General features: G+C 42.4%; 1 protein-coding gene across 1 annotated transcript in view; it reads left to right on the plus strand.

The window, feature by feature from the left end:
- Positions 1-12,665, plus strand: part of LOC143284488 (voltage-dependent calcium channel subunit alpha-2/delta-3-like) — a 670,968-nt gene that overhangs the window by 642,156 nt on the left and 16,147 nt on the right. Inside the window, exons 34-35 of the mRNA XM_076591175.1 lie at positions 111-345; positions 10,993-11,108. Coding sequence (XP_076447290.1) covers positions 111-345; positions 10,993-11,108 — 351 coding nt within the window. The remainder of the gene's footprint in view (positions 1-110; positions 346-10,992; positions 11,109-12,665) is intronic.

Raw genomic sequence — 12,665 nt, forward strand, 5'->3', positions numbered from 1 at the left:
TTGAGTAACCGAAACCGAAACTGAAACTGTGCAGACTGTTTGCCCGAAAGCAATGACGCCTTCCTTGACTAACTGAAACCGAAACCGAAAGTAAAACTGTCACTGTGCAGACGGGGGCAAAGGGGAGTGCGGCAAGAACTACCCGTCCACCGTGCGCTACTTCCTGTGCAACGTGGTGGTCAACAAGTCGTCGCACCAGCCCTACAACCTGCCCTTCACGCTGGACAACCATGCCTGCGTCAAGACCCGCTCCCGCTTCGCCCTCAACACCACCACCATCAGGGCCAGGAGAAGCTTCCAGGGTGCTCTCAGCGACTGTGGCGACTGCAGCCAGCCCCAGACTGTGTGAGTGTATTATTATTATACCTACTTTAGGGGGGGGGGTGTGGGAGTGGGGTGGAGGACTGGGTTGGTCGTTGTCGGTTTTGTAAAAGTTTTGTAACCTACCCACCCCTTTTTCATCCCGCAGAGACTGCAGCCAGCCAGCCCCAGACTGTGTGAGTGTGATATTATCTACTTTGGGTGCTGGGGGGGATGGGTGGGGAGGGGTGGATGGATGGATGGATGAGGTGGTTGCGTTGTCGAATTTGTAAAGTTTTGTAACTTGCTCCCCCCCCCACCCCCACCCCCTCTCCTCCCTTTGCCTCTTCACACCCCAATTAATTAATTCAGCCAGCCCTCAGACTGAAGTGGTTGCTGTCCATTACAGGTTTGTGCGATGGTGGTTGTGGTAGTGGTGGTGGTGGTGGTGATGGTGGTCCACCACAAATTTGTTTGGTGGTGGTGCTGGTGGTGGTTGCTGTCCACCAGATTTTGTTTCCTTGCATGTAGTCGACCGAAGACTGTACGTCGGTGTGAATGGAAATGCTGTGCTGATAGTTGTTTGTTTTTTTTGGGGGAGGGGTTGTTGTTTTTTCAAGTCTGCTGGAAAGTTTGGCTCAGCCACACTAGGGTGTTGGTTTGGGGTAGTTGTTGCTGCTAGGAAAAATGCATGTGTGTGCTTTTTTTGTTTGTTTGGTGGGGTTTTTTTAAGGGATTTTTTTGGGGGTTGGGTTTTTTTTTACAAAATGTGTTTGAAATTCGGGCTTCTCTGTCTGCCCAGTGGGAGCCGTCAGCATAATTCGCCACATCCCATCTTTTGTCTTCTGTCTACGTGTTTGTGTTATGAACTGAAGTGGATTGTTCTGTAGAATTTTGCCAGGGAGACCACTCTCATTGCTATGGGTGGGTTCTTTTGTTTTCTTGGTTTTTAAGTGTTTTTTTGTTCGTTTGTTTTTCTCCGAGAGCACGCTGCAAGTGAGCCTCGATTTGTCGTTTCCTCTGAAAGACGAATACCTGGACCTCCACCAGTCGATGGTCTTGTTTGAAAGAGGGGTCGGGGGGTGGGGGTGGGGTGAAAAAATGATGGTCCGTTCCTGATTGGAACCCGCTGTAATATCCCAAATTCTCCCCCACCTGGAAACGTCCCCGGGGGACAATGTGACCGCTGGAAATGTCCCCTGGGGACTTTCTCACCGTTGATAATGTCCCCTGCGGACATTTTCAGCGGCCAGCATGTCCCCTTACTGCGCCGTTTAAGGCTCGCTCTGAAAAGTCCCGCAACGCTGAAAATGGCTATGACACAATGACACAAGAAGTGGGACATATTGGCCACTGAAAATGTCCGCAGTGGACATTATGAGCGGTGAGAAAGTCCCAGGGGGACATTTCCAGCGGTCAAATTGTCCCCTGGGGATGTGTCCGGGGTGGGGGACAATTTGGGATTACTACTGCACCGCCACTCCCAGTTCCCAATCGTGCCCCTCATGTCCACCACGCCGCCATCGTTGGGCTGGGAGACTGAGGCTGTAGGGGGTGTGCCTGAATAAGTTGGTGCGAGGTGGCTGTGCGTTGGATGGAGTGGGGAGGAAGAGGGACAGGAGGTTTCAGAATAAACAGAGCAGCATGTAAGAAAAGATGGTATGGTTTGATTTGGTTTGTGTGTTTAGGTTACTGTTAAACTAAAGTAAAACAAAAACAAAAAAGAAACAAAAAGAAAACCAGTACAGTTCGTACAGGAAACAGCCCAAGCATGTCACCGTGCTTGTTTCCTCTTTACCATTTAGTTTCGTGGGTGAATAGTTCTTTTTCTCGTTTGGGATACCGGATTTTTTTTTTTTTTTTTTTAATGGCCATATTCCTATTCTGATATACAAGGTTAACAAAACGTCAAAGACCTCCTGGGAACCTGCACAGTTTCTTCCTTGCGGGCACGGTCAAATTATGCAGAACGTTTCGGCAAAGAGCGGTGTGTGCAACCAATGTAAATGAACACTACTTATATAGCCAGAGGTGCTTTCATGCATGTGCACGTTCATATTTTGCAGTGAAAAACGAAACAATTCCACTGTGTATAACAAAATACTATATAAATGTAAAAGTTTCGGGTGAAACGTCGACTTCTCACACGCATTTTCCAAGCTGTTTATGCCGCACCCGGGCCTGAACCAGCTTCTGTTGGATTCAGTAAGACACCAATGGCAGACTATAAATATGCAGAATCCATAATTGAAAATCATTTCTTTTCTTTTTTTCTTTTTCTTTTTTTACGAAAACAACATGCTGTTGTGCTATGGTCCTTCTTTATATTAAATCCGTAGATCAGATTTTGAAGTTTGCTGTATTTAGTCACTTCAGACACAAACGCTTTTTCTTGTTTTTTCTAGAGTTAATTCGTATGGCTGCAGTTTGTTTAACTGAGATAGTATTGGCTGGCTTACTACTTATTGTTTGAGCTCGTTGAATTTAGTATTCTCAAAGTAGTGATTAGCGTTCTTGTCTTTCCTGCCTCATCTTTTCCTCTTTTCCTTTTTGTTTCTTTGTCCTGTTTCAGACGGTTACTTCCCCTCATTTCTTTTCTTTTAAAAACAGTTGTGGTTTTTTTTCAAACAGCTCGTTATAGTTTTTCTTAAGCTAGTTCCATATTTTACGTATGTTTTCTATCTGTGCGTCTGTGTGCGTTTTGCATGAAAAAGGGGGCAGATAGACTGGGGTAAGGGAGTGACAGACAGGCAGATTTGGATTTGCCTTATTGAAACGGGTAAGCATATTCTTTTTTTAAGGATCGGGATTAAAAAATCTCTAACATGTTTCGACTGAAAGTATTGACCGCTTGAAACATTCATGAAAAACAAAACTCGTTTTGTTTTGTATTTCCTTATGGATTTGGGGGCTGTCGTATTAAAAACGGGAGATAACCCCTTCAATTTCAGATAATTGTCTTGGACTTTCCTTTACATCAGCTTGTGTTAACTAGGAAATAAAGCTTGATCGTATCCACATGAATGTCTGATCAGACTCAGTGATAAGAAATAGCGTTTGCCGTAAGTGCCGTGGTAGGTGGTGTTCGGGGTGGGAGGAACAGTTCCAATAAAAGGCCACGCTTAAGTGACAGAATTATTTACCAATGTGCCGATATTAGGGATTTTTTTTTAAAGTAAAAGAACAGTTTTGATCATACAGAAACAATAACAGATGCCCTGTGTTGGGGAAAAAAGTTTGAATGTTTGGACCTATTTAAAGGTGCATGATTTCGATCACAAATCAGTCTCAGAGATCACAGAAAAAAAAAGAATGCGCTCATTAAAACCTCACTTCCCAGATAAAAGAAACATCTAAAATAGAATAATTTGCAGGGGGGTGGGGGGATATATTATAAAACGCGTTATAATGTGAAAGACTGTCATGTGTAACTTTAGTGAATGTTGCCCTACTTATGAGGGAAGACCTACCGTCAGCACTAGGCAGATAACAGAATCAGAGGGTAGGAAACGGAAAGGAAAAGGTTGGGGTTTTTTATGTCTGTGCTTTAACTTTCCCATCACAAAGTTCAACTACCAGATTTTCACTGGAATTCTGTTGTAATTGTGAAAGGCTAATAACAAATCTCTGATCTTGACGTGTGTTGGAATCAATGCTACATATTTCAACACGGGGCACAACATGAAACACAGGTTCTTCATAGGGGACGAGGACTATCTGGTAATAAAAAAAAAATAAATAAATAAAAATAAAAACCGTAACTTGCCCATTATAAAACACGCCCACGCATGTACACATGAAAGACTACACACATGCAGATCTACACATGCTGTGACTGATCAGCCACCACGCCCGTCCCTGATGTAAGAAATTGTAAGAACGTTTTGTACTTTTTCGGGTTGGGTTTCTTCTTTTTTTTCCCCCAGCACAGCCATCAAAACCAATACCTTCACGTTCCTTTGACAGTGGGAATTAGTTTATGTGAATGGATGTTTTAGACATCTTTCCTTTCTTTTAATGACCGTTCAGGCTTCAGACTGAAGTTGACATTGATCCTGCCAGAAAGGTCAGATGTATCTTATTGTGGGTGTCTGGTTTTCATGCATTTGTCGTCTGTACCGAACGTTGAAATGATCCTTTTTGTTTTGTACCCTACCCCCAAGCTGTGTTAACCCCCAGTGTCTTGACCCGGTGTTGTCTTCTGGTCACTTTCCTCGTGTTGTACCCTTGTTTTGGCGGGTGGGGACACAGCCACCTGTGGTCTGCTTTTCGGAATACCTTCCCCCCCCTACCCCCACCCCGTGTGGAGTAAGCAGTTCAGCATTGCCATCCCGTTCCTTGTCTGTTCGTCAGTGGTCCTTGTACAGGCACATACTGTATACATCTCCACCTTGAAGAACGAGGATTCTTCAAAGCACGTCAGTCACGGTTGATTCCCTGCCGAGTGAGATACCCAAGTTTTTCGTTTTGTTCGAATTTTGCAGGAATTTTTCGGAGTAATATCACACCTTTTGTTTTGACAAAATAAAAAATATACAGTTTTTTGGTTTGTTTAATGTTGTTTTGTTTTTGGTCGTTGTTTTTTTTTCAGTCCACGAACTGGCATTCCACGCAATCACAACGAGACCTCATCAGGAATAGACTTGGCACTCCCTCTGATTAACTCTGGGTTCTAAGAAGTGCATAATAATATTTAGCTCTGGTTTCTAAAAAGTGGTGTTGTTTTTTTCCATTTCACAATTTGCAGGCGATTATTTTCCAACTCTAACGGTATTCCTAGTTTATTCGTGGAGCCAGTATTTGCTTGATCCCGTTAATGACAGTCGTCATGAATCTCCCAGCACAGAGGACCGAACATCATATCTAGACAGGTGAGGAAATGAAAATGGGATCACCAACAGCAGGAGGCCACGATGGCGTTGTGTTGACTACACTCATCACTGGTATATTCGTATTTGTATTTGTTTTTTTTATCACAACAGATTTCTCTGTGTGAAATTCGGGCTGCTCTCACCAGGGAGAGCGCGTCGCTACACTACAGCGCCACCCTTTTTTTTGTATTTTTTCCCGCGTGAAGGTTTATTTGTTTTCCCTATCGAAGAGAATTTTTCTACAGAATTTTGCCAGGGACAATTCTTTTGTTGCCGTGGGTTCTTTTACGTGCGCTACGTGCATGCTGCACACGGGACCTCGGTTTATCGTCTCACCCGAATGACTAACGTCCAGACCACCACTCAAGGTCTAGTGGAGGGGGAGAAACTATCGGCGGTTGAGCCGTGATTCGAACCAGCGCGATCAGATTCCCTCGCTTCCTAGGCGGACGCGTTTCCTCTAGGCCATCACTGTGCACATTGTAGCTGTCGTTACCCCGAGGGTTGCCGAGCTTTGCGATTTTCGAGCAGAGGGATCTTGGCAGCAAAGGAGAAATCCTATACAGTCGGTAACGTTTCTCTCGAAATATTGTATGAAGCATTGAACGATGTTGCACACATGAATGTGGCACACGTTTAGTAAGAACCCTGTCTTTGTTCTGTGGAATCGACAGAAGGAACAGAAATGTGTGATTTAATTTTTTTCCTTTTTTTTTAATTCTTTTTTTTCTATCATGTAGTCCCTGTCTTGATATTGTGTCAACGTGAAAGACATGGCCTTTTTTCGTTTGGATCATAGCTTTGGTGTTAACGTGTGTGTTTTCCCTTAATGGTTTGTTTTTGTTTTTCAACATGTCAAAGTAATGAACATGACCCTAAGTTAGCAGGTGTAATCACTGGTGTTGATGTGTGCGCTGTGTTCCACAATGGTCTTACCCGTGATGCGTGTGCTTCCGACCTTTTCAGCTGTGCAGGGGGTGATAACTCTACCTGCGTGGAAATTTGTCTCCGTCGAGATAAGTACTTCCCTCCCTTGCTCGCGCACTTCTCACACACACAGCGTGTGTCCGTGCATGCTTCGGGTTTTCTTATTTTTCCTTCTTTTTTTTTTATCAATCACTATTCTATGTCACTTTATGAAAGAAAAGATTTACACTGTCAAGAATCCAAATATAATTTGTATCATCATATTCTTATTGTTCGAATCCGATTTTCTACATTGTTGCCAAAATAAAATAATGGCCAACTAAATTGGTTGTCGTTTTGCTTAGTACAGTCTTTGTTGATGTGGAACTTTGGCAGATGGTAATTTTAGCTTTGGTACACCATTACGCATTGAGAAGTGGCTCAGTTTGATTCAGATTTCCACATGTAGTGGTAAAGGTTTGCACAATTAGATAATGTAAGTTTTCACTTCAGCGTTTTTATATCTATGATTTGGGACTCTAATTAATGTCATTTGTTTTGATACAATACGGTAAGTTTGTTCTGTTTTTCTCATTTCCTGTTGATAAATAACACGATTTCTAAAGTTACCTTTTATTCGTGCGTTATTCAGAAAGATATGTTAGCTTTAACAAAATAGTAAAAAGTGGTACATCTCTCCATTCACAAAGTACGCAACTTCAAGTCAGTATATTAGCCTTATTTGTTACTCATGATAATAGAGCGGACTGGAATTTCAATGTCCCGTCACACTTACCGGTGATTGTAGACAGTTTGTTAAAGGACTTTATTTGTTTTCACAGTTGACTGTTATCGTGTAAAAGGTAGGGGAAGGGGGGCAGGTGAATGGTGAGATGGGAGAAATCAGGTAGGAGGATGGGATCAAAGATGAACGTTTTAATTAAACTGAATTAGAAATAAATAAAATTACATAATGGGCTTCGTAAAAAAAAAATTAAAAAAAAATTGTTAGTTTAACAAGAAAAACGACTGACAATGAATGTCGCACAGAATTTTATTTTGTCTCTCTTTTTTTTTCTTTTTCTTTTTTTTTTTTTTTTAATTATTATTTTCTTGACACACTTTTGTCACCTCACCCCACACACAGCGGATTGGGCGTTGCTTTCACTTGTGTATCATTCATTCCTTTTGGTGTTCTCATTGACCGTTCGTCGCAGACTGCAGTGCTGTGTATGTGTGTGTGTGCAGTTTCCTCTTTACCTGTATCTCGTGAAGGCAAAATTGGGTGTTCTTACTGTGGACTTGTTTGGGCCTGCCTGTTGTTGCACAGGGTCTGTAATGGTTTCGTTTGGTGATTTTGTTGTGTTGATTTTGTTTTCTCCTACAGCACACTGTATGTTGTGTGCATGATGTATTTTATGGATTTTTTTTTCTTTTATTGCACATTGCATTTCTCATCCGTGGTGTTGCTTGAAACATGTGGGTATTCGGGGAGAGAAAAAAAACCGCCGGGGAATCCATGTGAATGGTGAAATTGAAACGTATATGTTCACTCTGTCAATGTGTGTACACACTTGATCGTTCCAGTCACACAGCTGAGTAACTCTGGAAAATGGACTGGTTTTCTGGTGATGACTTGTACCAACACTACGTGTAGGTAACACACCAACACTTCGTGTAGATAGCACACCAACACTTCGTGTAGGTAACACACCAACACTTCGTGTAGGTAGCACACCAACACTTCGTGTAGTTAACACAACAACACTTCGTGTAGGTAGCACACCAACACTTCGTGTAGGTAACACACCAACACTTCGTGTAGGTAACACACCAACACTTCGTGTAGGTAACACACCAACACTACGTGTAGGTAACACACCAACACTACGTGTAGGTAACACACCAACACTTCGTGTAGGTAACACACCAACACTTCGTGTAGGTAACACACCAACACTTCGTGTAGGTAACACAACAACACTTCGTGTAGGTAACACAACAACACTTCGTGTAGGTAACACAACAACACTTCGTGTAGGTAACACAACAACACTTCGTGTAGGTAACACACCAACACTTCGTGTAGGTAACACACCAACACTTCGTGTAGGTAACACACCAACACTTCGTGTAGGTAACACACCAACACTTCGTGTAGGTAACACACCAACACTTCGTGTAGGTAACACACCGATTGTTCTTGTCCCCCAGAGCACTGTTTTATGCTGCTCTCAGGCATGTACCTAGCAGATGTAGCAGTGTAGCTGTATACGGATTTGTCCAGACAGGCTCAGTGACACCACCTTAAGAAACTGACACGGACACTGACACGGACACTGACACTGACACGGACACTGACACGAACACTGACGCTGACACGGACACGGACACTCCGATCTCAAAGCACTGGCGACAGAAAATAATAAAAGTCGAGGCATACCTGGCTTGGATGGAGGAATCTGTTCGAAGACAGACCAGAAATAATCATTGTGAAGAAAAAAAAATGTGCCAGTAATTACAGTGCTGTAGATATTGTTTTGTTTTGTTTGGGTTTTTTTTTTGTTTGTTTGTTGTTTTTGTTTTTCCTTTGTTCTTTATGTTTTTACAAGCATCAAATGATTTGTGTCGGTCGTTACCCTTGAAGAAATCTATCAGCAGATGATGGAAGTTTCATGGCAAGATCTCTCTCTCTCTCTCTCTCTCTCTCTCTCTCTCTCTCTCTCTCTCTCTCTCTCTCTCTCTCTCATATAATAAATACCGTGGCTATCTCACATGACTGTTCAGATAGTTCTGTGTTGTGATTATGTGTTGCCCCAGAGCCGCACCCGGAAGAAGAGGATTTGTGTAATGGCGTTTACTCAGTGACTTGTTGAGAACAGACGGTGGTGGATGCAGGATTTAACTCGTTGCAGCCCTCCATCACTAGGAATTTTGAGCTGAGCCATTCCTGTGTGTCAGTTTGTGTATGTTCGGGATAATGTGTGTTGAGCTGATCCACCAAGAGAGAAGCTTCTCGGTGCCTCGACGTTTTTGTTTTTTTTTCTTTTTCTTTTTTTTGTTTTTTTTTTGTTGTTGTTGTTGTTGTCGTCGTTGTTGTTGTTGTTGTTGTTGTTTTTCAACATCTGGGTTGGGTTTTTTTTCCTCCTTTCCCTTTTTTTTTTTCTCCTTTCAGAGAGAGAGGGGGAGGGAGAGAGAGAGAGAGTGTGTGTGTGTGTGGAAAGAGAGAGCGTGTGTGTGTCTGTGTTCGCGCGCGTGTGTGTGTTTGTGTTTTCTGTTGGGGGCGGGAGGGTGCGAGCGCGCGCGTGTGTGTGTGGAGGAGAGTCGTGTATTTTCGTTGATCTCATATTCCATGTCATGGGAGACAATTGGTCGTCTTGTCAGCAATATTGGAAATGGGGTTGTTTCCCCTGCAGTCTTCTGGCAAAAATACTTTCGGCAACGGGATGCACTCAGCACATAATGAATATTTGTGGCTTGATCAGTGAAAGAGAAATTGTTCGTAAAATAAAAGCAGCATATGTGTGTCCTTACTTACTCGGTGCTTCCACGGTGTGTTTTTCTTTTGTGTTTTATGTATCTTGTAAGATTGACGAAAGGTCCAACCAACTCTTTGCAAGAAGTTGGACATCCACATGACGGGCGCCATAGCCGAATGGTTAAAGCGTTGGACTTTCGATCTGAGGGTCTCGGGTTCGAATCACGGTGACGGCGCCTGGTGGGTAAAGGGTGGAGATTTTTACGATCTCCCAGGTCAACATATGTGCAGACCTGCCAGTGCCTGAACCCCCTTCGTGTGTATGCGCAAGCATAAGATCAAATACGCACGTTAAAGATCCTGTAATACATGTCAGCGTTCGGTGGGTTATGGAAACAAGAACATACCCAGCATGCACACCCCCGAAAACGGAGTATGGCTGCCTACATGGCGGGGTAAAAACGATCATACACGTAAAGAGCCCACTCGCGTATATACGAGTAAACGTGGGAGTTGAAGCCCACGAACGCAGAAGAAGAAGGACATCCACATTATTTGCTCACCACGGATTATGACGTCATTGGTTGTAGAAAGATGTGAAACGATGGCAGTTCACATCTCCAACTGCAGGCCGTATGTTTACAGAGGAAACCGATGAACAAGATAAAAACCACTGAAGATGCGAAAGATGTTTTCGGCTGATTTACTGATGGGATGCATAATTATATGGTGTTGCCTTGTTTGTCAGTTGCACCCAGGAAATGTACCCGTTGGTAATCCAGGCATGTGTTTGCATATCATACTATGTACGAGGGTTTTTGTTTCTTTGTTTCTTTCTTTCTGTTATTTAATCCGTTGCTTTTTGTGCTTTTTTTTTCTCTTTTGACGGTATGATTAGCGCCTGTCAGCATATTACTATAATGTACCTAGTTTTCGTTTCCATTTTCTGTTCTGATTTGACAGAATTGTTAATAAGTTGTTCGGGGGTTGGTTATGAGAGAGAGAGAGAGAGAGAGAGAGAGAGAGAGAGAGAGAGAGAAAATCGGATTCACAACATTTAATTGCCATAAACGTCTCGTATACTTTATGGCACAACAAAACCTTGAAGAAACTGAACATAATCTGATTGCTCACAGTACTCCGAAAATTATGGATTTTTTGTGTGTCTGTCTGTGTGTTTGTGTGTGTCTGTGTGTTTGTGTTTGGTGTGTTGTTTTGGGGGGTTTTGTTTTGTGTTTTTTTTCGTGGGTGAGTGTGTATTTTTGACCCGTTTCCCACCACTGGTCTTTGTTTGGGTCAGGTGGGGAAGGGGGGCGGCAGGGGGGGGGGGGTAGCTTAGCATGACTGTTTAGGATGATGATGAGAACTGAAGGCTGTTGGTGGCTGTTACTGACGACGTGGTGTGGTGGTGGTGTGTTCACATGGGGACTGCCTAAGGTCTTTCACCGTTCACTGGCTGGAGAAGACCAACCTTCTCTTCCTCATGGCCGCTGCTGACTGCAAGTGCGACACGGCGAACGACACCTTCGTCACCAACCCTCAGGAGGTGTCCTATATCCTTTTGTCACCCCTTGTGTGGGTGTGTGTGTGGTGTGGTGGTGGTGGTGGTGTGTGGGTGTGGTGTGGTGTGGTTTTGTGTGTGTGTGTGTGTGTGTTGTTGTTGTTGTGTGTGTGTGTGTGGTGTGTGGTGGTGGTGGTGGTGTGTGGGTGTGGTGTGGTGTGGTTTTGTGTGTGTGTGTGTGTGTGTGTGTTGTTGTTGTGTGTGTGTGTGTGGCGTGGTGTGGTGTTTGTGTGTGTGGCGTGGTGTTGTGTGTGTGTTGTGTGTGTGTGTGGCTTGGTGTTGTGTGTGTGTGGTTGGTGTGGGTGTGGTGTGGTGTGTGTGTGTGTGTGTGTGAATATAATAGAATAGAATATTTTTTGTCATAAAACCTTAAAGTTTATAAGACACAATGAAACATAAACATGAGCATATTAAGAAGAGAAACATTCGTGAACAAATTTCGCCAGCCTTGGCTGTATTTCTGCTAAAAGGATCAATTCACTAGGCTTTGCATTTGGACGACATATATCGATTAGGAATCTGTGTCTGTAAGTACTGTATTTTACACAATTGTCTAAAAGGTAAATCTCATCTTCTAAACTGTTACAAATATCACACAGTCTTTGTTCTTTCGGTGTATCTTTATATCTTCCCTGTTTGATTTGTTAGTCATGGGCGCTGATTCGTAACATGGTCAGTGCTTTCCTGTGTTATGTATTTTCTGTATTCTTTAAATACGGTTCAATTTTATAATTTGTCACAGCATTCTTGTAAAATTCTAATTTAGATGAACTGTTATGTTTCTGTTTCCAAAATTTTACATATTCATTTTCAAGCTTCTTGGATATAGCGTACTTTAATCTTTTAACACTAAAAGTGAACTGACTTTTCCAAACATGATGTAATCCAGTGCTAGTTAATGCATTTGTTATGAAACGTAGCTACTGAACATTTTTATTTGTTTGACCATACATCCATTTATATGTCGTGTATACAAGTGAATTTTGAGGAAGCTCTAATATAATTAATTGCAATGTTTTTAAAAGCGAATATGTGAAATGCTTGTATTTGAGAACATATGTTTATTACTCTTGTTTAATCAAGCAATCCGCGTGTGTGGGGTGGGGGGTGGGGGTGCCGGTGTGTGCTGATTATCTGGTTGTGGTTTTCCGCAATTCATCTTTATTCTTATCTGTCTATTATAATCAATGTGCAGTATAGTAGGCTATGTTTATATTTATATTCAAATAATGTTTCTTAATTCTTTTTGTTTTTACATTAAGAATACTAGTTATTACCTGCAGTGTGTGGATGGATGTATGTATGAAACGATGTATGTGATATTTTTTACATTTGTAGCTTTGTAATATTCGTAAAAGCTGTTGTTGACTTTTACAGTTATGGTCCCCATGTTGCTTACTTGTCTATGTTGTGATAATGCACCTGACCAAATTTCTCCAGTTTGAGATAATAAAGTTATTCTTATCTTATCTTATCTTATCTTATGTGTATCCAATGGCCAGTAACTTGACATATTATTTGTGTGTGTGATGGAAGAGGAGGAGGAAGT

The sequence above is a fragment of the Babylonia areolata genome, chromosome 8 (assembly GCF_041734735.1).
Source record: "Babylonia areolata isolate BAREFJ2019XMU chromosome 8, ASM4173473v1, whole genome shotgun sequence".
Classification (NCBI taxonomy): Eukaryota; Metazoa; Mollusca; class Gastropoda; order Neogastropoda; family Buccinidae; genus Babylonia; species Babylonia areolata.